Source organism: Danio rerio, chromosome 12 (assembly GCF_052040795.2).
Source record: "Danio rerio strain M-AB ecotype USA chromosome 12, GRCz13ab, whole genome shotgun sequence".
In the NCBI taxonomy this organism is placed as follows: domain Eukaryota; kingdom Metazoa; phylum Chordata; class Actinopteri; order Cypriniformes; family Danionidae; genus Danio; species Danio rerio.
In genome coordinates, this window is record NC_141032.1 from 47,319,001 (window position 1) to 47,345,000 (window position 26,000).

The 26,000-nt window shown below is 38.2% G+C and overlaps 1 protein-coding gene and 1 long non-coding RNA gene across 8 annotated transcripts in view; one reads left to right on the top strand and one right to left on the bottom strand.

Annotated features, from left to right (window-relative positions):
- dock1 (dedicator of cytokinesis 1) overlaps positions 1 to 26,000 on the bottom strand; it is a 502,920-nt gene that overhangs the window by 437,783 nt on the left and 39,137 nt on the right. For all 7 annotated transcript variants that reach the window (XR_015944908.1, XR_015503568.1, XR_015503567.1 and 4 more), the window contains 3 exon segments: positions 4,597 to 4,680; positions 3,203 to 3,243; positions 3,065 to 3,120 (listed from right to left, as the gene is read on the bottom strand). Coding sequence is in view for 2 of the 7 variants with exons in the window: in XM_087275372.1 (XP_087131498.1) it covers positions 3,065 to 3,120; positions 3,203 to 3,243; positions 4,597 to 4,680 (181 nt within the window). In the remaining 5 variants the exon portion in view is untranslated.
- LOC147841571 (uncharacterized) lies at positions 14,647 to 18,134 on the top strand. Its single transcript, XR_015504692.1, has 3 exons — positions 14,647 to 14,729; positions 15,489 to 15,769; positions 16,082 to 18,134. It is a non-coding gene; the product is annotated as an uncharacterized LOC147841571 (long non-coding RNA).

Genomic DNA, 26,000 nt, shown 5'->3' on the forward strand with positions numbered 1-26,000 from the left:
AATTGAGTTGTTCATATAATGAATTTAAAAATATTATTAAATGATAAAAGGCGAAGCAATGGCGCAGTAGGTGGTGCTGTCGCCTCACAGCAAGAAGGTCACTGGTTCGAGCCTCGGCTCAGTTTCTGTGTGAAGTTTGCATGTTCTCCCTGCGTTCGTGTGGGTTTCCTCTGGATGCTCCGGTTTCCCCCACATTCCAAAGCCATGCGGTACAGGTGAATTGGGTAGGCTAAATTGTCCGTAGTGTATGAGTGTGTGTGTGTGTGTGTGTGTGTGTGTGTGTGTGTGTATGTGAAGGTGTGTGTGGATGTTTCCCGTATGGGTTGCGGCTGGAAGGGCATCCGCTGGGTAAAAACTTGCTGGATAAGTTGGCGGTTCATTCCGCTGTGGCGACCCCAGATTAATAAAGGGACTAAGCCGACAAGAAAATGAATGAATGAATGCATATAAAGCTATTTAAAGAATAGAATCTACCAATACAACAATGTGGTGATGAATGAAAAACTAATGTATATATAGCAACACCAAGCTGCCAATTATTTCAATTATAAATGTAGTAAACTTTAAAAACGGAAACAAAAACACTATTGATAAAAAACTACAATACTGGAAAAACAGTACGTTACGGAGACAATTTTTCTATTAGGTCCCAAACCTTTCAAATCTTTCAAAAAAAAAAAATAAATTAAAAAAAAAATAAAAAAAAGGCGGATGTCGAAATAGCACTAATCAAAGGTGCAAAGTGTCTTTATTTAGAGTGCTCAGCAGGAAAAAAAATCCCCCAAAAATATAATAACCAGAAAAACAAAACAAAAATATTTAAAAGTCAAGTAGCACTTGGCTATCGTTTTCTTTCTGCAAATAGAGAAATCCAATAATCAATAAACTTCTCCACACCACTCTACAACCTTACTCATACACCCCCCCTCCCTTAACTGAGCGCGAGTCGCTCTTTATATAGTGATCGACTCCACCCACTATGGCTTCAACCATTTGAAGGCGAGTATATATTTCTACCTAAAACATACTTTAGGTAAATGTTCCTTTTAAGTCAAAATACACACTTCATTTGTATAAACATGATAAAGCAAAACATTAAATAAATATCTCTTTTCACAGGTCTTTAAACCCCTTTTAATCTTTTACCCCAGTCTCTTTATCCACCACATAAAACACATAGCCCCCGTTTACACTAGTGCGTTTTAGTTTTAAAACGGCATTTTAGAATGAAAACGATCCGCGTCCACACTCGCTTTTTACCCATCGTTTCACCCAACTGCTCTCCGTCCACACCAAAACGCTGAAAACGCACATCACGTGACCAAACACACACACTTTGGCAATCGCTGGAGCCCATCTACCCAGATGAGAGCTCTGCTAGTCGAACCTCTCATCAAGCATCTCCCGCTGGATCTAATCTCACTATATTTATTAAACGTGATATTTCATTCATCTTGTTTTCTTTATCTAACAGCATATTCCCTGACTTTGGTCATTGGAATCTATTACTTGTTCTCAGGTAACGTGTTTTGGCTGAGCGCAAAGATAAGTTAATGATTAATGTAGCCACGTAGCCTACATTCTGTATATTGACTGATCGCTTGCCTTTATTTCCTATAATGTATAAACTTATTGTATGTTATACTTTTATAATGGCCATTATCGATTATTAAAACTGAAATTCAGCAAAAGAGAGGGTGTGTTTCGTATTTTCACTGAAATTGAAAGGAGGCAGTTGTTATCGGCTCCGTTTTGTTATAAATATCCACACAGTGAAGATGACGCTCATATATGCAGCAGGACGCCTTAACATATCTGCTGTCTGTTAAGTTGTTAATATTAAAATAAAAATAGGCAGTTCCTTATATCAAGTTTACATTTTATTGTTGAGAAAGTGAAACAACGTAGCCAGGGTGATGTGAATGAAGTTATAAAGTACACTGTTCCCTGTGAAGATTGACGCGTGTCCTCGGTATGTTTTCCATATCAAACTGAGAAGAAGAGATGCAGCCTTGATCAAACTTGCGAAGTCTGAACTTACACGGAGAAGATTCACGACTGAACTGTGTGTTAGGCTACTTAATATTGAGGAAAAGCCCCAATCAGAGAGGCGAATGTCTGCAGCCCCGCCTCCGTTTTCAGATGTCTCCGTCTTTCCCCATCCACACTGAGACGGAGCAGCAGCGTTTCAGAATGAAAACGGCCTCTCCAGCGTTTTCGAAACGCTCCGTTTTCGGCGCTCGAGAACTCCGGCGTAGTGTGGACGGATGGCGTAACCGTAGCAAAACTTATGCGTTTTCAAACTAAAACACATTAGTGTAAACGAGGCCATAGTCTCCCCCTGGTGCCCGACCACTTTGCGCATGCGCAGAGCACCACTGTGCATAAGCTAATGTGTTTAAAGCTAATAATCTAACAATAACGTAATACTTTGTACAAAAAAAATGTGTTAAATAATCCATTTTAATCAGAATATATAACCAAATTGATTTACAATTTTAAAGAAGAAAATGTAGCATGATTCATACTTAACATTTCAGACAGATCACTTGAGCTTAATTAAGAAAATAAAATACCATGTACAATTAGACTTTCCTCTTAAAAACACATCAGCTAAATTAGGTCAATTAGTCTTGTATTTGTATAAAGATCAGTGACAGAAAAAGAAGAAAATGTATGAACGAGGACAGATCAATAAACTCTTGTGTTGTTCTGAGAATATCACTTGTGTGGGAAACAATAGGCTGTTTAACTGCGTCTCGCTCTATTCACGTCAGTAATTTCCGCTTAAAACAAGCTTCTGAGGTCCTCGAGTCATTCATACCAACGAAAACTAATTACCAGCATCAGTCATCAAAACACTTGTTATGAAATCTAGACCGGGCTCTGCTCACGACTCCAATTACTCTTAGTCTCACACAACACTCATGAGTGTCTATTAGACTTCGTAAACACACTATCAAATCTAAAATGCTAAGATTTTTAAGACCATGAGGAAACATACTAATGCCAACATGTATGCACTTGTATTCCTCATTCAGTACATCTGCTTAAACATACTGACCCGCTGCCTTCAACCGTAGCCTCCTTCAGATGAATATAACAAGCCGGAAACACACCCTGCAAACGGAGAAAAGCCATTAGAAATCCCCAAACGAGCTGAGGCCTGCTGAATGATGACTGAAAAGCAAAACAAACTGACCTTCTTGGATTTTCTCCTCAGCCGATACCCTCGATACCATCCTGAGAAGAGCAAGAAATATCACAGCAGTCAGAGGAAAATATCAACAATTGCATTACAGAGAGACGCCGCCGTGTCCCTGTTGCACATCCACAAAACAATATTCAGAGATTATGAAAGACAGCTTTCATAAATCTCCTGGAGATATGAAGTGAGGCACTGGGCACTAACAAATCATTTGCCTCTAAACTGTGTGTTTTTTGGAGAGAGAGGTTGTTCTGGAGCTCTGATAAGGACATTTGTGCTCAGAAAGGCCTGGAAGTGGAGAGAGACGACAGATATGGATGGGTAGCGGAAGTATAAATATAGATGTATAGTATATATGGCATAAGTCTTTTCATTAATCCCACTTGTCAGAGCAACAAATAATAATTTGACTTCTAGTTGATCATTTGGTAAAGTGGCAGATGGTGGACTTTTTAAAAGACTAAAAGACGTCTTTTTCCTACAGACTTCGGAGATCTCAGACTTCGTCATCGACTAAGAGACTTATAATATTTTGCAGACCAGAATTTTTTTCCACAACACTATCAGCAATATATGAAGTGATGTGTGTGTGTCCCTGAAGGGAATAAATGATATGGATTAAAACATTAACATGGTTTTAAGGACTTAGTAAACAAAATAGCACGAAAACTATTTTAAAAAGGTGTAGGGGCAGGGTTACAGGACAAAATATACAGTTTGTGCAATATTAAAATCATAATAATAATAATAATAATAATAATTCCTTACATTTATATAGCACTTTTCTGGGCACTCAAAGCGCTTTACACAATGGGGGGGGGGTATCCTCATCCACCACCAGTGTGCAGCATCCACCACACACCAGCTGATTGGTGTAGAGGAGACAGTGATGATATGCCAATTATGATATGGAGAGGGTTAGGAGGCCATGATGGACAGAGGCCAGTGGGCAGATTTGGCCAGGATGCCGGGGTTAAACCCCTACTCTTTTTCAAAGGACATCCTGGGATTTTTAATGACCACAGAGAGTCGGGACCTCGGTTTAACGTCTCATTCGAAAGACGGCGCTCACTGAGCAGTATAGCGTCCCCGTCACTATACTGGGGCATTAGGACCCACACAGACCGCAGGTTGGCCGCCCCCTGCTGGCCTTACTAACACCACTTCCGGCAGCAACCTAGTTTTCCCATGTGATCTCCCATCCAGGTACTGACCGGGCGCAGCCCTGCTTAGCTTCAGTGGGCGACCATGTGAGAGTTGCAGAGAGCTAGCTGCCGGCTGACATCATGACATCTCCTCATTAATTACATAAGCAAGTGTATGTGTGCGTGTGTGTGTGTGAGAATAAGAAACTTATACGTGTGCGAGTGAGTGAGCGTCTTTCTTACCTTCGTAAGTCTCCAGTATGTGAACAGTGTCTCCGATCTGTAAGGACAGCTCTTCGTTACTGCGAGCGTCATAGTTGTAGACGGCTGAGGACAAAGAACATAACACTCTAGTGAGTATAGTGTGCATAGCGGAGATCTTGATGGTGTGCCAGTGCAATAACTGACCAATAACAGACAACAGCAGCTCCACAATAAACCCTGAACAAAACAGAAATCGATCACAACGCATTTTACATGAAGGTTTTCAGTCAATAAAGAGATTTCAGTGATTGTTCTTTTACCATGTCTGAGGTCACATTATCTAGTATGTTATGCTTACAAAAAAAACTGACAAAAATATGTCCTCATAGTCTAGGAGCATTGACAAAGTGCTAAAATGCAGTTAGATATCAAATAATGAAACCATGAAATGCACATCTTCATTCAAAACACTTAACTTGAGAGGGAAAAGCAGTAAAATGTGTACACTGCACAACACTCTGGCGTACACGATGCCTAAAGTTAGGCAAAAGGAGAAAAGGTCATGCTAGAGCTGCACAATTGTTCGTAAAAAGATCGCGATCTCGATTCGACCCCCTAGATGATCTTAATTCAGCATTTCTATGATTCTGTCCATCATATTTTCAAGTTCAGTGTTACATTCCTGTACATTTCTGTGTTGCGTGATTATTATTTATATATATTTTTTCTCGCTAGTCTCTTTCTCTCTCTCTCTCTGTGCTCGCTTGCTCTCTACCTCTCTCCCGCTTCCACCTATACAGTGGCTCCGATTGGCTACCGCTGCCCAGCTGTTAGCCGTGCCCCCCTTGACGTCACCCAAGGTCTCCAATCCCGCCGCTGCCACCGTGGCATGAAAGTGGTGACAGGACGCTACTCTGGAGGCCCTGAATTTCTGTGTTGTGCTGTGTGTCAGTGTTTTTTTTTTTTTTGATATATGTCTACTGTGTGTTACAATTTGGTATCTGTCCGTTATTTGTTCTCCATTTGTCTACCGTTGGTGTCATGCGCATCTGAGGTTGGAGAGTGGGACAGGTAAGAATGTCGTGCGACATACATTGTGCACAAGTAGCTTGAATATCTCTGTATTACACACTAGGTAAGGGGCGTGCTCCACCCACTGTACTTTTTGTTTTCCCATCAGAGATTAGCGTAGGTTAGGTAGTGCGTAATAGACGCGAAGATTTCTTTTCAATAACTTCTGCATTTTTATTTTGGATAGATAGGGTAGAGATTGTAATGTAATGTAATGTGTATTTATATAGCGCATTTATTGTGTATGGCAATACACCCAAAGCGCTTCACAATCATGAGGGGGGTCTCTCCACACCACCACCAGTGTGCAGCATCCACTTGGATGATGCGACGGCTGCCACAGGACAACGGCGCCAGTGCGCTCACCACACACCAGCTATTGGTGGAGTGGAGAGACAGTGATAGAGCCAATTCGGTGGAAAGGGATGATTGGGAGGCCATGATCATAAGGGCCGATAGAGGGACTTTGGCCAGGACACCGGGGTTACACCCCTGCTCTTTCACGAGAAGTGCCTTGGGATTTTTAATGACCACAGAGAGTCAGGACCTCGGTTTAACGTCTCATCCGAAAGACGACGCCCACTGACAGTTTAGTGTCCCCTTCACTTTTACTGGGGCATTAGGACTCACACAGACCACAGGTTGAGCGCCCCCTGCTGGCCTCACTAACACCACTTCCAACAGCAACCTAGTGTTCCCTAGTGGTCTCCCATCCAGGTACTGACCAGGCTCAGCCCTGCTTAGCTTCAGTGAGTAACCGGTCTTGGGCTGCAGGGTGATATGGCTGTGGCCAAATAGATTGTTTTTGTTTTATTTATTTTTATTGTTTGGATGCCACCCGCGTCTCATTTCTCCAACTCTCCCATATCTGGTCAAACATCTTATGTCATTTGTTATCTGTGAAATTCAATGTCTCTTTGTAAATATTTAATAATCTTTCTATATACATTTTTTTTTGGCATTCATTATCATCACTATTTTTGTAAATAAAATCACTTTATTGCAATTAGCTGGTCTTGGTTTTGTCCCTTATTTATAGATGTTGTGTGGTTGCTTATGTGTTTCACCCAAAAACTAATGTTACTCCTCTTCCCTTTATTTAACATCTTTTAAATCGTAACATTCAGGAGAGAAGCAATGGTGGCCGCACAAGTCTTCACATTGTTTTACATACTTTATTCAGCAACGTGGACACCCTCCAAACGGTGTTGAGTCACATGCTGTATTTATAAGATATAATTTACCCCAAAAATGTCATTTCTGTCTTCATGTAATGTATTTGTGACCGCAAAAATCACACGTTACGTGAGCTGACCGTCAGCTGTTACCACAAGGAGGGCGACAGAACCTGCATAGGCTGTGAATTACAGGTAATAATGTTGTAAATAACGTTCAGTTTGTGGCACAGATTGATCGTTTGGGAGCCGCACGGGAAGTGAACCGCTCTTAGCAGTGAAAATGATCTAAAATCATAATCTAAAGTCAAGTTCAAGTCCACCATTCCAAGTCTATACAAAATTGAGCATTTTAACCAACAGTACAGCTACACAAAGCCGATTGCTGTTTTACCACATGTTTGATAATAACAATTATAATAACCCACTCATATTAACCTTTATTTTATATCTACAGAATCGTCAGAAAACCGTGATCTTTATTTTAGGCAATGTAAGGATCCAAAATATCAGACCCTGAGAACTGTTATGGAATTTCATGAGACAAGATGCAATGTTCCAATGCACTTTCTAATCTGAGAAGTGATGAAGAAACCAACTGTTCCACTGTTCTATTCAAATCACTGTTGACAATGCAAACACATGCTGGAGAAACAGAGCTACACTACATCAGGGAAGAATGCAGGAATGCATCCTTTACTTTCACCCCAAGCCCCCCTTCTTGACCCTTATGTTACCTTCTGATTAGAGCACATTTCACATAAAATGTTCAAGGTTTTAACATGGTGTATCTTGCAGCACTATATTCATGTTTGGTATCATTTTAAATGTCTCAGTGTGATTGGTAAAGTGGTCTTAATTTTACAGTAACATTTCACTGGTATATGTGGATTTGGTTTTTGACTTCTATAAGATCTTGATAAGATGCTCTCCCTCCTCAGAGATGGTTAAGTCCTCAAATTCACCAGGCCAGGGTTTCTGTGACACTTCTATTGTCTTGAATTTATGTTTGTTTTGACTTGAGTATAAAAGGTAAGATGTGCTTTAGGACGGGGGGAGATCTTGTAAAAAGACACCCCCTTGCAGCATCTCTGAGACTAATGCTGCAATGTACTTCTCTGGTCAGGTATGCATCTATAATTCTTTGATTTATCTTTGATTAATGGATGTTATATTGTTAGTCTCATCTCTGAATTGGCTTCCTGATGATTAATTATGTAATTGGCAGAATACAATTTTACCCGATAAATAAAATGTTATGTTTTGATTAATTCTAGAGTTTTGCGAATTCATTGTATCCAGTAGATTAGAGGAGTCTTCATTACCTTTATTGTATGGCATAATTGAATTGATTAATAGGCACATTTGATTATACGTAGCCATTGAGAGCCTATAACATGTAGACCTTTTAATCATTTAACCACTAGAAGTAGCAAGTAGCAAGTTGTCTGGGCTTGGCTAAGGATCTGTTTTTTTAAGACTAGGTAAGCGTTAATGCGACCAGCTTATTCAAATATAGTTAATCCTGCATCCTCTGACTATTTTCAGAGTGTCTACATATTGTCCGTGAGAAGATGCGCAAACCCGGGGCGTGAAACTCTGAGCGATGTTGGTCCCTAATGAACGTACAATTAGAATATCGGACCTCAGAAAATATCAAAACTCTGAATTAAATCATAAATGATGAATGTGATCCGTTCTTACAATTAGAAATACAATCTAAATTTTAGGATCATTGAAATTGGAGTCAGATTTAATTCGGAGCTAAAAAAACGAATAAAAATAAATTCTAATAAATAATAAAATTCTTTTCAGAAGCACTAGAAAAGGCTTATGCATTAAACCTTCGACCATGCTGTTAGTTTCGTCATTGGGCTAATAGATTGACTCCTACAGCAAAAAAATATTAATAATAATAAATTAATTAAATAATAAAAAAAAAAATAATAAAAAAAACAGGCAATCCTCATTTTAGCAATCCCCCTCCTCATCGGATGTTTACTTTCACTTTCTTCAGCAACTCCCCAACCCTCTTCACTTTTGCTCACGACAACCTCCCCCGGCTCTTCACTTGTCCACAACACCCATCCGCCATCCAATGCCCTCTCCACTTTCGTATGCGACACCTCTACATCTTCGGGTGGACAATTGGCTGCCCTCTCAATCTACGCGGGTTTGTTCGCGCCATTAAAAACGTCATTGTTCGGCAAAATTTATTCAGCCTTTTTTCTTATTATTAATTTCGGTTGCCGAATATTCGGTGCATCCCTAGAAAAAATCCCTTGCTCTGTTAAACATCATTTGGGAAATATAAAAAAAAAAGAAAAAAGAAAAAGGAGGGCTAATCATTTTGACTTCAACAGTACATATTTTTGTTTTCAGGTGTCCATCTGTCAGAATTGAGTGTTCATCATGCAGTGTGATCTGTGCTGTAGTGTTTCCCTCAGTGACCCTGAACGAGCACATGACTCCAGAGACAGACAGCACAGGACAGAGAGCGAGACCTGTGAGGGTGAATTACACACACACACACACACACACACACACTATTTCTGTCTCCGTCAGGATGCTCACCTTCATCCGCACACATGCTGTTAGACGCTCTCTTTCTCTGTGGAAGATTCAGTCTCTCAGCAGAGAAAGAGTAATTACAGGATCACTTCACAATGGCTCTTTTGAATTCACGCACACAGACTGCAGTCGTTTCTCTTCTGAAATCTCTTTCCTGGTGCTAGTTTTTATCCAGAGCCTGATTGAAACACCTTTGCAGCACGGTATGACAAATATATTTTAATGCATGCTCTTTAAAATAATGAGCCTAAAAAGGCTTCACGTGTGCCTGCAATTGCTCGCACTTCACCTAGCAAACTTCAGTTATAAAACTAACTTTCCCCAAAAAAACTTTAAAGCATAAAATAATAAGACATTAAAAAAGCGAGTGATCAAATAAGTGGATTAAGTGAAAAATGAGTGAACAGATACAAGAACGATAATAAAAGAGTGTGACTGAATGGCTTCATGTTTATCTGCAATTACCAGCCTGACCTCAAGAGGAAACGTAAGTATTTTAAGTTTTGCCAGTTTAGTGGCTAATTCGTACGAGTTTAGTCGTACGAAATTGTAGGATTAAAGGAATTTAAAAAGGAGGCGTGGCACCTAACCCCACCCCTAAACCCAACCGTCATTGGGGGATGAGCAAGTCGCACAAAATTGTACGAATTAGATTGTACGAATTCAGTGTTTCCTCTAGGATTTTTTCCAGTTGTGGCGGCAGACTCTGTTGGGCATTTTACACAGATCTACCACTACATGTGGCGTTATTTCATTGACAAATGTCATGGGCGCAGTATTAATTCGAGATCGCATTAATGTAATAGCCTACGAGCATGTCAATCTCTGCTTGAGCGACGAATTCCTCTGTTCGTGCACAAAACTTCTTGCGCGCCCTAAAATATACGCTGCTCAAGTGCTGATTTTTTTGCGCGCCTTCAAATAAACTCGGCTGAAGTGTGATTTAGTGCGTTCATGTACGAGTATGTCTCCAACATTTATTAGATTTGCTTGGAATATTTATGAATGTCTCCGATAGACTTGCGAAGCGGACCGCGGCATTAATGCGTCCAGAAGTAAAGTGAAACGGCTAAAAACTCCAGCAAGATAAAGTGATCATATGTAGAGCCACAGACCTTTATAAATAAAGTATAATTATGGAAACTGTGTTCATCATAACTGAAAGCTACGCAGTGTTTGCTGGCCTCACGCATCACACACCTGTCAGTCTGTCAGTCAGCACGTCACCTTAAAGGGTTAAACAGAACGCACAGCACTACTATGGTCACAGAAAAGTTTGCGCTGTTATTATTCACTTACCTTTTAATACGTTTTCGGTGAGATTTTAACCCACAACTTAAAAAACGATCGAATATTTTAAATAAGAAGCTGTAATGTAGCCGTGGCGGGATGAATTTTGGTGTGGCACTCTGCCTTGGAAGAATAAATGTAGCGGAAATCATGGAATTCATACAAATTGGCCACTAAATCAAAAAGTTACGAATTGCCGTGAGATTGTGTTGGCAATTAAACACATTCAACATAGGGCTGTGCAATTAATCGAAAATCTGGTTTCGATTTTGGCTTCTAACGATTAGGAAAAACCATTAATCGAGATAAACGATTATTCCATAATATACCGCCCCATTTTCAGTTGTACACGTGTTGCTCTGCAAAGCTCAGTTTCACGTGAAAATGACAAAGCATGTGCTGTACTGTAATTTTTGCAGCAAGGGATGCACATCATTTATATTTTAAAAGTGCGAAAGAGCACATGCTATTGTGTGTGTGCGCGCGCCGCGCTTAGCCTCGGACAGTGTGTGTGTGCCACGCTAAGGCTGCTCGATTATGAAAAAAATCATAATCACGATTATTTTGGTCATGATTGTAATCATGATTATTCAAAACGATTATCAGTTAAAGTCACAATTATTCGCCCTTCTGTGAATTAATTTTTATATATAAATATTTCCCAATTGATGTTTAACAGGATTTTTTTTTACAGTATTTCCTATAATATTTTTTCTTCTGGAGAAAAGCTTATTTGTTTTATTTCAGCTACAATAAAAGCTGGTTTCATTATTTTGAAACCTATTTTAATAGCTAGCCCCCTCGCACAATATATATTTTTGATTGTCTGCAGAAGACACTACTGTAATACAATGACTTGCCTAATTACCCTAATTAAGCCTTTGTGTCTCTTTAAGCTGAATACTAGTATCTTGAAGATTATCTAGTAAAATATAATGTACTGTCATCATAGCAAAGATTAAAAAAAAACAGTTATTAGAAATGAGTTATTAAATTAAACTGTGCTTTAAGCATCTTCACTGTATTTTTGATTTTATTATTGATTAATACTACAAACAGTCGGGAGCAGCAGGAATATCGCAAGCTGTGACTTTAAGAATAGTGCGGCTCAGATATGAGCTGCGTCCCAAATCGCATACTTATGCACTATTCTACGCCATTTTGTAGTATAAATAGTGTAAGTAGTGTGTTCACACTGAAAACTCTAAAAATAATAAGTGCACTTTAATTACCCGGATGATGCACTCATTCAGCTAGTAAAACGAAGTGTGTAACGATGGACACTTCACGCACTCAACGACTGCAGGTTTGCTTACGTAGCGGAAGGGGCGAAGCTATCGGACGCACATGTTGGATTACTTTATTTATTTTGGATGGTGAAAGCAAAATTCTCCTACTAGAGTGATTATAGCGCCTCCCGATGGTGAATGCGGTTATACTCACGGCAGGTATTATCTGATAATTCAGTTGTTTATTTCACTGATTTGGCAACCGTCAAACGTCATCAGGGAAACGGTTTGAATTTCCGCTTAGTAAAAAAACATTAGTGTGCCATTTGGGACAACACTACATACATATACTATCCTGTTGAGTGTATAAGTGCATAAGTACATAGTGCATGAGTGCATAGTGTATAGTGTGCCATTTGGGACGCAGCTATGGTTTCTCTTTCGCGTGTCTTTTGATTCTCAACTTGTTTGTTTATTACACAAATGATGGTTAATATGAATAATCACTAAACACCGCGCTCTGACACAAATGTGCATGTACCATTAAAGCGCTCACATTAAGATGGCGTTAGACACGACAGCACGTGCTCTTTCGCGCTTTTACATTTAGTCATTTAGCAGACGCTTTTATCCAAAGCGACTTACAAATGAGGACAAGGAAGCAATTTACACAACTATAAGAGCAACAATGAATAAGTGCTGTAGGCAAGTTTCAGGTCTGTAAAGTCTAAGAAGGAAAGTATTAGTAAAAATTTTTGTTCTTTTTTTTTTTTTTTCTCTCTCAGTACAGTTAGTGGTATATCCAGAGAGGCAATTGCAGATTAGGAAGGGAAGTGGAGACTAAATAGTTGAGTTTTTAGTCGTTTCTTAAAGACAGGGGACTCTGCCGTTCTGATGCAGTTAGGGAGTTCATTCCACCAACTGGGCAGATTGAACGCGAGAGTTCGGGAAAGTGATTTCTTCCCTCTTTGGGATGGAACCACAAGGTGACGTTTATTCACAGAACGCAAGTTTCTGGAGGGCACATAAATCTGCAGAAGTGAGAGCAGATAAGAAGGGGCGCGGATAAGAAGGGTTGCTTTGCAGAGCAACACGTGTACAACTGGAAAGGGGGCGGTATATGATGGAATAATCGTTTATCTCGATTAATGTTTTTTCAGAATCGTTAAAAGCCAAAAATCGAAATCAGACTTTCGATTAAAACTTTCGAGGCTATGCCGTGCTTAGCCTCGGACAGCAGAGCACACACACATCTAATGTCGTCTTTGTCGTTTTGTTGTTTGATTAATGATAAACACAGGAATATTGCGGTAGGGGCAGTATATGATGGAATAATCGTTTTATCTCGAGTCGTGTTTTTTCATAATCGTAAGAAGTAAAATCGTACTCAAGACCGAATTTTCGATTAATTGCACACCCTACCTATCCCTATCCCAGACTACTCTCCATTGGAAATGAATGACTTCCGGTCACTTGCCGTTTGTTAAACGGAAAGGCGGCTTAAGCCAGGGTAGGCTTACAAGCTTCATCTTTTGACCAGCAGAGTACTTCCTAACTCCAGTTCAACTTTTTCCAGTGATAGTCAACACAACATAATATGGTTTAAAAAGTGTGCACATTAAACTCTCTCCATCTAACTGAGCTTGTGTTATGCGGAAGCATTTCTGCTCAATAGCTACATAAAGCGGCGTCCCAACAATGTTCGAAAAACTTCAAAAGCACACAAGGCAGCAGAACGTGTTTCTCTGAACAGATCCGCACATCAAATCCCATATGCTGCCGTTCTGATTTCCACACAAGAAGCCAATCCAATTACACAACAAACAACACACCGAGACGGAAACACTTCCACGATGACAGAGATCAGTAATGTCTGGAGAGAAGCGAACGTGTGGCACGTCTCTAATGTGCATGCGGGTCATAAACAGCCACAGATACAGCTTTTATCTTAGGAGGAGGAACACTGCAGCAGATGACATCCCTCCATGCATTCTCTGAGACACACACGCACACACATTTGAGGAAATACACACACAGACACACGATTATATTAGCTCAGCACAGACTGCTGTGATTGGAATTTCAAAAGCTTGGCTAACAGGTGGCTAAAGCCCGCAATAATGCACAACAGCCACAGGTTATTACAAAAGAGAAGATTAAAATGTGAAATAGAGGAGATGAGGAGTCCGCCTAAACATAGGTTTCTTCATCCAACAATACAAATCCACAAGAAGAAAACTAATTTAAATCTTGCATACTAAGGTCAAATGTGCAAACTAAATCTAAAATCGTCCTGCCATTTTGATAAGTGACCAAACAAAAAATAAAAATACTATATTTCAATACATTCTAGCAAGTGAGAGAGTGAACAAACAGGTAAATTAACAAGTGAGTGAGTGAGTAGATACAGTACATTAACAAGTGAATTAGTGAGTGAGTGAATGAATGGAAAAATTGAGTGGGTGAGCGAGTGAGTGAATTGAGTAAGTGATTGAGTGAACAGGTACTTTAATGAGTGAGCAAATTATTGAGTGAATGGGTGAGTAACTGAATGAGTAAATTATTGTGAATGAATGTGATTTAACAAGTGAGTGAGTGAGTGAGTGAGTGAGTGAGTGAGTGAGTGAGTGATTGAGTGTAGATACAGTACATTAACAAGTGAATTAGTGAGTGAGTGAATGGAAAAATTGAGTGGGTGAGCGAGGGAGTGAATTGAGTGAGTGATTGAGTGAACAGGTACTTTAATGAGTGAGCAAATTATTGAGTGAATGGGTGAGTAACTGAATGAGTAAATTATTGTGAATGAATGTGATTTAACAAGTGAGTGAGTGAGTGAGTGAGTAGATACAGTACATTAACAAGTGAATTAGTGAGTGAATGAATGGAAAAATTGAGTGGGTGAGCGAGTGAGTGAATTGAGTAAGTGATTGAGTGAACAGGTACTTTAAACAGTGAGCAAATTGAGTGAATGGGTGAGTAACTGAATGAGTAAATTATTGCGAATGAATGCGATTTAACAAGTGAGTGAGTGAGTGAGTGAGTGAGTGACTGACTGAGTGACTGACTGAGTGAGTGAGTGAGTGAGTGAGTGAGTGAGTGAGTGAGTGAGTGAGTGAGTGAGTGAGTGACTGAGTGAGTAGATACAGTACATTAACAAGTGAATTAGTGAGTGAATGAATGGAAAAATTGAGTGGGTGAGCGAGTGAGTGAATTGAGTAAGTGATTGAGTGAACAGGTACTTTAATCAGTGAGCAAATTGAGTGAATGGGTGAGTAACTGAATGAGTAAATTATTGCGAATGAATGCGATTTAACAAGTGAGTGAGTGAGTGAGTGAGTGAGTGAGTAGATACAGTACATTAACAAGTGAATTAGTGAGTGAATGAATGGAAAAATTGAGTGGGTGAGCGAGTGAGTGAATTGAGTAAGTGATTGAGTGAACAGGTACTTTAAACAGTGAACAAATTGAGTGAATGGGTGAGTAACTGAATGAGTAAATTATTGCGAATGAATGCGATTTAACAATTGAGTGCGTAGATACAGTAAATTAAAAAGTGAATTAGTGAGTGAGTGAATGAATGAATAGAAAAATTGAGTGGGTGAGCGAGTGAGTGAATTGAGTAAGGGATTGAGTGAACAGGTACTTTAATCAGTGAGCAGTGGGTCAGTAACTGAATGAGTAAATTATTGTGAATGAATGAATGAATGAATGAATGCATGAATGAATGAATGTGATTTAACAAGCGAGTAAGTGAACAGGTAAATTAATCAGTGAGGGAGCAAATGAATGGCCAAATTATTGAGTGGGTGGATGGGTGAGAAAATTGAATGAATGAACAGGTAAATTAATGAGTGAAAAAATGAATAGACAAATTGAGTGACTGAGTAAGTGAATTATTAAATTAGAGTGAGTGAGTGACAAATGAGTGAGTGAATGAACAAACAGTAAACAGTAAGAAGTGAATGAATGAATGAATGAATGAAGTGAACAGGTACTTTAATGAGTGAGCAAATTATTGTGAGTGAGTGAGTGAGTGAGTGAGTGAGTGAGTGAGTGAGTGAAAATTGAGTGAATGAATAGGTAAATTAATGAGTGAGCAAATTAATGGACAAATTGAGTGAGTGAATAATTGAATGAGAGAGTGAGTGAACAAATAAGTGAGTGAATGAACAAATACAGTAAATTAAGTGGTGAATGAAATAATTAAATAATTAATAATTTAACAAGTGAGAGAGTGAAGGAATGAGAACTTTTCATGGAGGTAAGTGGTTGAATTATTAAATGCGAGTGAGTGAATGAGTGAGTCAAAAAAGTGAACAAAAGAGTGAGCGAGTGAATAAATATTTGAGTGAATTATTGTTTGTGTTTGAGAATGAGGGAATTATTGTTTATGCAAGTAAATGAATTGCTGAATGAGTGAGTCAGTGAGTGAAGAATGAATCAATTATTTATTGAACTAGCGAGTCAGAGAGTAATTCAGTAAACTAGTTAAAGAATCACTGACTAAAAAAATGAACAAATGAATCAATGAATCAATGAATGACCAGGTGTGTAAATGAACAAGTAAATAAGCAAGTGAGTCAGTGAGTGAATGAACAAAAAGCTTAAGGTAGTCCAAAACAAGATAAAAGGCAGATCAATGTCCCTGTCAGGAATCTGGAACAGTTTTTTTTTTCGTGCACTTGATGCATAAAAACATTTCTTAACTCCGCAGCTCACTAGGTTTTGGATCAGAGCTGAAGGAAGCGTAAACAGAGGAAGAGAGAGAGACACAAAGAGGATCAGTGCAGCATGAGACGGCTCTTTGACAGAAGTGCGGGTCCTGAGAGACGTCCACGTCCCGAGAGAGAAAGCAGACGCTCACTGGCCTCTCATCCCCTCTGGCTGCGACTGAATGAAGCCCATTGAGCCGTATGTGGACACCAGCTGCAGCTCCAAACCAGTATCTACACCCCAGAAACACCTCGGAGGGGCTTTTCAAATGCAGTTATCTGTAAAATACTCCATAATGGCAGGGAATGAGATGTGCAAAGCTCTATTGAAGTCACTCAGTGATAGAGTCAGAAGCGCACAAAAGGAATCATGAAAAACAATCTGATATATCTGGCCATGGGCAATGAGGAGGAATAACTACAGATGGCAAAACGAGTGAGAATTATTGCAAGAGCGAGTGAATCAGTGAGTGAAAATACAAGTGAATTGTTAAATGAACAATGAATCGATGAATGAGTGAGTGAATTAATGGGGTAGTAAGGAAATTATTAAATGGGTCAGTGAGTGGGTCAGAAAGCGAATGAGTGAGTGGGTCAGTGAGTGATTTAGTGAATGAATGAGTGAGTAAATTGGTCAGTGAATAAATTGGTCAAAGTGATTCAGTGAGTAAATGAGTGAGTGAATCAGCGAGTACACGAGTGCATGAGTTATTGAGTGCTTAAATTGGTCAGTGAGAGTAAATGAGTGAGTAAATGGGTCAGTGAGTGAAAATACAAGTGAATTGTTAAATGAACAATGAATCAATGAATGAGTGAGTGAATTAATGGGGTAGTAAGGAAATGATTAAATGGGTCAGTGAGTGGGTCAGAAAGCGAATGAGTAAGTGGGTCAGTGAGTGATTTAGTGAATGAATGAGTGAGTAAATTGGTCAGTGAAAAAATTGGTCAAAGTGATTCAGTGAGTAAATGAGTGAGTGAATCAGCGAGTAAACGAGTGCATGAGAAATTGGTCAGTGAGTGAGTAAATGAGTGAGTAAATGGGTCAGTGAGTGAATCATTCAGTGAGTGGGTCAGTAAGAGTGAATCAGTGAGTAAATCGTTGAGTGAATAAGTAAGTGGGTGAGTGAATTAGTCAGTGAATATGTCAATAAGTGAATCGGTGAGTAAATGAGTGAGTAAATGGGTCAGTGAGTGGGTCAGTAAGTGAGTGAATCATGGAGTAAATGGGTCAGTAAGTAAATCATTAAGTGAGTGAATGAGTAAATTAGTCAGAGAGGGAATCAATAAGTGAGTGAATCTGAGTAAATGGGTCAGTGAGGGAATCAATAAGTGAGCGAATCAGTGAGTAAATGAGTGAGTAAATGGGTCATTGAGTAGGTCAGTAAGTAAGTGAATCAGTGAGTAAATGTGTCAGTGAGTGAATCAGTGAGTACATGAGTGAGTAAATGGGTCAGTGAGTGAATCAGTAAGTAAGTGAGTGCATGAGTGAATAAGAAAATTGGTCAGTGAGTGATTCAGTGAGTAGGTCAGTAAGTGAATCAGTGAGTAAATAAGTGCATGTGTGAATGAGTAAGTAAATGGGTCTCAGTAGGTCAGTGGGTGAATCAATGAGTAAATGGCTCAGTGAGTGGGTCAGTAAGAGGGAAACAGTGAGTAAATTGGTCAGTGAGTGAATCAATAAGTGAATGAATCAATAAGTAAATGGGTCAGCGAGTGGGTCAGTGAGTGAATCAGTAAGTGAGTGAGTGCATGAGAAAATTGATCAGTGAGTGAATTAGAAAGTGAGTGAATCAGTGAGTAAATAGGTCAGTGAGTGGGTCAGTAAGTGAGTCATTAAATGAGTGAATAAATGAGAGTAAATGAGCCAGCGGTTGACCAGTGAGTGAGTGAGTGAGTAAACACTCGCTGATTCACCCACTGGTTGAATCATTGACTTGAGTTAGTAAATACGTGAGTAAATAGGAGACTGAGTGAATCATTTAGGTTAATGTGTAAGTAAATGAATCATGAGTGGGTCAGTGAGTAAATAAGTGAGTGCGTCATGACTGGGTCAAAGAGTGAATCAGTAAGTAAATGAATCACTGAGTAAAAAGTCGGTGAGTGAGTCAGTGAGTAAATGAGAGTAAATGAGCCAGTGAATTTAAAGTAGAGTAGAGTGAGTGAGTGAGTGAGTAAGTGAGTGAAGTAAATGAGTGAAGTAAATGAGTAAATGGGCCAGTAAGGTGACCAGTGAGTGAGTGAGTAAATGAGCAAGTAAACAGATGAGTGATTAAGTCAGTGGGTGAATCAGTGAGTGAGCCAATGAATGAGTGAGTAAATAAGTGAATCAGTGAGTAAAAGTGATCAGTAAGTGAATCACTGAGTCAACGAGTCATGACTGGATCAATGAGTAAATCAGCAAGCTTGTGAGTGAATTGGTCAGTGAGTGAATCAATGAGTAAATGGGTCAGTGAATAGTGTTAGTTAGTGAGCACATGGGTCAGCGAGTAAATTGGTCAGTGAATAAATGAGTGAGTGAATCAGTGAGGAAATCAGCCATCTCTGGTTCAGTGAGTGAATCAGTGATTAAACGGGTCTGTAAATGAGTTAGTGGGTGAGTCAGTGAGCAAGTCAGTAAGTGAATCAATGGGTCAGTGAGTGGGTCGGTCAGTGAGTGAGTAAATGGGTCAGTGAGTTTATAGTCTGCCTGCCATTTGAACCAGTATCTACACCACAGAAACACCTCAGAGGGCCTTTTGAAATGCAGTTATAAAGCACTTGATAATGGCGGAGAATGAGATGTGTGTGAAGCCACAGAGTGACAGACTCATGAGCACACAAAAGGAATCATAAAATAATCTCAGAAATCTGGCCGCAGGTGAGGAGGAGGAATAACTCCAGTCAGGAAATAACTGGCCATTACCGGGAGGTTGCGTGAGCCGCCCAAAGCACAGAGAGCAGGAACACTTCAGTAGAGGAGGAAAAAGGACACTGGGAATCAAAAGATGGAGAGAATAAAGACGAGGGTGTACACCAGAAATGTATTTCTAACCGAACGGCTGACACAATGATGGTGCTTGAGCAAAACTTCTATCAATTTCTAGCCAGGAAGGGTTTCTATAAAACTTTGAGGTCGACAGATTTTCTTTGAGGTAATAAAAGGATTGTATCGTCTCTCTCTTAGCCTGGCTTTCAGGGTCACTTTAAAGTCTGCTCCATATTGCAGTTTATTAGTAACTCGGAGTATTAAACTTCATGGCGCATCTCAGCTTTAGGTGTTTGTGCTTGAGAAATAAATGAATGAAGTCTGTGCTTTAATTTTCTAAACAATTGAGCTTACAGTTTTCACACAATTGAATAACATCCTATAAAACCTACAGGATGAAGGAGGATTGTTGGCCATAGTTTATAATGTCAACCTAGCAAATAACGAAAACATGCTGTCAAAACACCTATCACATAGTGTATATAATAATATTTTAAAATATAATTTAGATAAATGTTAAAATAAAATAGAATAAAATTGTTTATATGAACTTTTATTTATTGAAGTTTTATTTAATTTTTTATCAAATTAAAAATAAATCAAATAATAAAATAAAAAAGTTAATAGAATAAAAAAATTAAATAATTATGACTAGAAAGAGATCATTATAATAAAGGAAGCAAAAAAATAAAATTCAATTAAAACAAAAAATAAATAAAGAAATTAAATGTATTAAATAAAATAAACTAATTAAATAAATTAAAAAATAAAGAAATTTAAAAATAAAATAAACAAATAAATATTTAAAATTTGATTCAATTCAAGTAAAAAAAATTTAAAAATTAATAAAAAATAATTACATTTAAAAAAATATTAAATTAATAAAAGAAAAGAAAATTGTAAAATAATTAAATGAAAAATAACTAATTAAATTAAAATTAAAAAAATCAATTGAATAAAAAAATTAAAAAAAATTAAAACTGAAAATTAAAAAATTAAGAAATTATAAATATATAAAAATAAAATAAAATAATATTGTATTATGTACAACTATATAAGATTATTTGAGGAAGTGCTAAAAAATCTATTAAATTGAATTCAAAATCTATTTTGAATTGAATAAATGCTAAATAATATCTAAAAAGCCTTCCTGCTGGAAAAAGTGAATATTTTCAAACATTCAACCCGACAGACCTCTTATAACAGATTGCTTATTTATATTTAGTACAGAAAAGCCTTTCTGTTTTTGTGCCATAAACACAAGTGTCATCACTGTGACAGACAACCTCATTCAAGTGTTACTCCACCATCACTTCTAGAGCAGGGCTGCCAAAATCCAGTCCTGGAGGGTCAGTGTCCAGCAGAGCTTAGATTCAACTTACCTCAGCACACCTGCTAAGACATTTCTAGCAAGCTTAATAAGAGCTTAATTAGCTAGCCCAGGTGTGTCTTATTGGGGTTGGACCTAAACTATGCAGAACACCGGCCCTCCAGGACTGAGTTTGGGCACCCGTTCTAGAGCAGAAAAAAAATACAATTCAAAGAAATAAGAAACACACTAACATGTACAAGCCCGTATATCCAAGCGTGGAATGTAATGAGGAAAACATCATGAGCTTTGTTTCCTGTAACAAGGCTTTTGTAGAAGAGATAAAGCTCTCGGATCACACTCATCTGAAGTCAGCAGAAACAACAAAAGACTCCCAATTTAAGAGAGAGACAGAAATAACAGTTTCCAGCTTCAATTAAATCACAGAAGCCTGCTTTAAATGCCCCAAAAGTGTAGTATGTAAAATGTTTCAAGTAATACAACTGCTTACTGCTGGTACCCACACAGCTTATGTCACCGATCACAATAGTAGTCAATAATCTTCACAAATAATACTCTAAGCATCATTAATAGAAATGAAACCTTCATTCATTCATTCTTTTCCAGCTTAGTCCCTTTATTAATCTGGAGTCGGCACAGCGGAATGAACCACCAACTTATCCGGCATATGTTTTACACAAGGGATGCTCTTCCAGCCGCAACCCAATCACTGGGAAACATCCATAAACTCTCATTCACTGACATACACTATGGACAATTTAGCTCCACCAATTCACCTGTACTGCACGTGTTTAAAGTTTAAACTTCACCTAAAGTAAATAGGAAAATAAAAAATTACGTTACAAATGTATTTATATTTTAGTACATTGAGTGTATACAGTAGGGTTGGGCATCTAAGCTATAATGCCGATCCGATACGCATCTCGATACAAAGAATACGATCCGATATATTAGCGATACATTTGTGACATATTGCGATGCGACACGATACGATTCACACTCATATCACGATACGATGCGATAATTCAGCACTAACTAATTAGATCAAGTTTATGAGATGATGTGAAAGAGGATGCTGTGCCATTGAATGAGTTTGATTATTTATTAACCAAGCAAAACCAAGACTTTTTTTACAAACTGGCTTTTCTCTCAGAGCCAGAGTGTCAGTTTACAGTAGAGGGCCATTTTAGAACATATAGCACATATTATTTAAGTATTTTCAAGATAAACAGAATGTATAAGTGCAATATATATTAAAATATATATATTTGCACTCTTTCAACATAAAGGTTTAGCATTGCACAACAAGAATTGTGATTTAACTTTTCAACTATGAAAACAAGTTTTACAAAGATATTGTGCCACTGATTATTCAAAACTTAAGGTCGTGAACTAGCAGTGTTATGCTGCTTTGAAACATCACTGTCACTGTAAACAACAGGCTAATAAAAATATAACAAACCAGCAATCTTCTTGCTGTGAGGTGGTCAAACTACCCACTGTGCCACCGTGACGCCCATTATTTTTATCATTATTATTATTAATATTATTATTATTATTATAATTAAATAAAAATTAACAGAAGGAGGTGTTCAAAACCTTCTTTCTCCGTGACACTAGACTTAATATCTTTGCAGATGAACAGGGCCGGCACGTCCATAGAGGCGACCTAGGCGGCCGCCTAGGGCGGCAGTATAGAGAGGGCGGCGTCCGCAACACCCCCCCTTACCACCCGCATCCTCAGTTATGTCCGCGACACCTCCATCAGCGCCCGCTTGTCCTCAGTTATATCCGCGCATAGGACGGAAGAATAGAGGTCCGCGACACCCGCGCGTCCTCAGTTATATCCGCGCATAGGGCGGCAGAATAGAGGTCCGCAACACCGGCGCGTCCTCAGTTATATCCGCGCATAGGGCGGAAGAATAGAGGTCCGCGACACACGCGCGTCCTCAGTTATATCCGCGCATAGGGCGGCAGAATAGAGGTCCACTGGAAGATGGAGCTTTCTCAACAACACAGTGGCGCCGCTTCAAGTGAGATTTCAGATTAGTCGTACTGCCCGTGTATTTTACAGATGCGCGGCACACTTTTGCAAATTGCATCTGTCCTGTCATGTCGTCCATCCTTAAATCCATAATGTTGCCATACTTTAGATTTAAAACTCAGTGGGGAATAAAATGTTTGTTTTGCTTCTCGCGCTTTCTGAGGGCGCACCACTAGCTTCATCCGCACACCTGATACAGTTGTAGTGTAAGTGTACACATCCGCAAATCCGTTGCTAAGGCTTACTTTATGTAGGTCGATTAAATTATGCGCCAAAAACAGGTTGACAACACTTGTTAATAAATAAAAAATACATTATATATTAAAAATATAAGCTGTATCTTGGAAAAACCGATGCATCTCGCAAAAACGATGCATCTCGATTTGCTTCCAAAATTTCATTCATCCTCTGCTGCTCTACCGATGCACTCGCATCGTGCATGCGCATGACCGCGTATCGATACATATCGGTTAATCTTCCCATCCCTAGTATACAGTAGTATATCATCATTGATGCTGAAACAGAATTAGTTTATTAATCTAAGCCGAATTCCAGCTAAATAATGGTGTTTAAAAGGCTATATTTTAGTTAGTTTGCACGAAAATGAACAATTAAATGCGTTCCATTGTGAGATCCAGCACTTCCTGCGATGTGTTTTGGATTTATAGTGCAGATCTTCACAAAAGCATTGGGTCAGATGAGGATTGAAGGCATCCTGCAGAACTAGAATGAGTCGAAATGATGGTATGAAATGAGACAGAAAAAAAGACATGCTTGAGTTCTGGAGCAGAAGTAGAGAACGAGGAAGAGAGAGTGATGGAGAGATGAGATATTATCATGCTCAGTCAGTTTGTCTACTGTATACTTTAGAAATTCAGCAAACAGGTACAAACAAGCCTGCAATGTGAGGCTAAAGAAACACACTGACAGAACACATGCACCACCAATGCAATCACATAACATCAAACTAAGAGCACCATTGCAAGGATAATTTTAAGAATAATTCAGGGAGGTTTTGCGTTTATTATGATTGAAACTGTCAGATAATAGCTAGGCATCCCATATAGGACAAAAATTCTGTATATAAAAAAATTCTGTTCAGAAAAGGACGAAAAAAAACGAAGATGAAGACAAAGAAAAAAATATGAAAACGAAGAAGACAAAGACAAAGAAGAAAAGGATGATGATGAAGAAGACGAAGATAAAGACCAAGTTGACAAAGAAGAAAAAGACGATGTCGAAAAAGGAGGAGAAGACGAACAAGAGAAAGGGGAAGTCGAAGACTAAGACCAAGACGATGAAAAAGACAAACAACGAAGACAATGAAGACTAGACAAAGATGAAGAGGACAACAAAGCAATAGATAATGAAGACAAAGACGAGACCAACCAAGACACCGAAGACGAAGACAATGAAGACAAAGATGAAGACAAAAACGAAGATGACAAAGATGAAGACAAAGAATAAGACGACAATGACAAAAATGAAGACAAAGACGAAAACAAAGAATAAGATGATGAAGACAAGGACGAAGACAAAGAAAGAATAAGGTAACAAAGACAACAATGAAGACATAGACCAAGAATAAGATGATGAAGACAAAAACGAAGATGACAAAGACAAAGTCAAAGACTAGGACAATGACGAAGGCAAAGACGAAGATGACAAAGATGAAGACAAAGACAAAGAATTAGATGACGAAGACAAAAATGAAGACAAAGACGAAAACAAAGAATAAGATGACGAAGACAAAAAGATGAAGATGAAGACAGAATAAGGTAAAGAAGACAAAAATGAAGACAAAGACAAAGACGACGAAGACAAAGATGAAGACAAAGAAGACGAAAAAGACAAAAATGAAGACAAAGACGAAGACAAAGAATAAGATGACAAAGACCAAAAGACGAAGACGAAGAAAGAATAAGGTAAAGAAGAAAAAAATGAAGACAAAGACAAATAAGACGACGACGTCAAAAATGAAGACAGAGTCAAAGACAAAAACAAAGAATAAGATGACAAAGACAAAAAGACGAAGACGAAGAAAGAATAAGGTAACGAAGACAAAAATGAAGACAAAGATAAAGAATACGACGACGACGACGACAAAAATGAAGACAAAGAATATGACGACGACAAAAATGAAGACAAAGACGAAGACAAAATACGACAAAGACATAAATAAAGACAAAAAAGACGAAAAATACAAAAATGAAGACAAAGACGAAGACAAAAAAGACGACAAAGACATAAATAAAGACAAAGACGAAGACAAAGAATAAGATGACAGACAAAAATGAAGACAAAGACGAAGAAAATGAAGACAACAAAGAAAAACGGAGATGATGTATACAAAGACGACAAAGACAAAGGAGACAAAGGACACAAACGAGACAAAGAAGATGAAAACAAGACGATGACAAAGATGATAAAGACAAAGGCTAAGACCAAAACAAAAATGAAGACAAAAACAAAGACAAAAGGAGACAAAGAAGATGATGAAGACAAAGGCGAAGACGACAAAGACGAAGAAAAACAAAGAAGAAAAAGAAAGAGATGAAGACAAAGACGACGAAGACAAAGCCGCCGTCGAAGACAAAGATGAAGACGATGAAGACAGTGAAGATGTTGAAGACGGCAAAGATGACAATGAAGATGACATCGATGAAGATGTAGCTCAGAAGAAAAATTATTAAGAATATATGACTATGAATGGAGTGAGAATTAAGTTTAAATTTAAATAAACTTAAATAAGATGGTTTAAGATAAACATGGTATAAAAGTTTAAACATGCAACAATATATTGTTGTTATTATTATTATTATTATTATTGTCATTATTATTATTATTATTATTATTCAAAAATGACTATGAACTGAAGGTAATGACAATGAAGGTGAATAAACATTAAACAACAAAAAAAAATAAAGCATGGAGAACAAAAACAATAATAATTCTGAAAATTAGTCTAAAGAATATTTTAAGCTTAAAAAAAAACAAAAAAATCAACAATTCATAAGGGAAACACACTGATATTCATATTTTTAAAAAATACACAT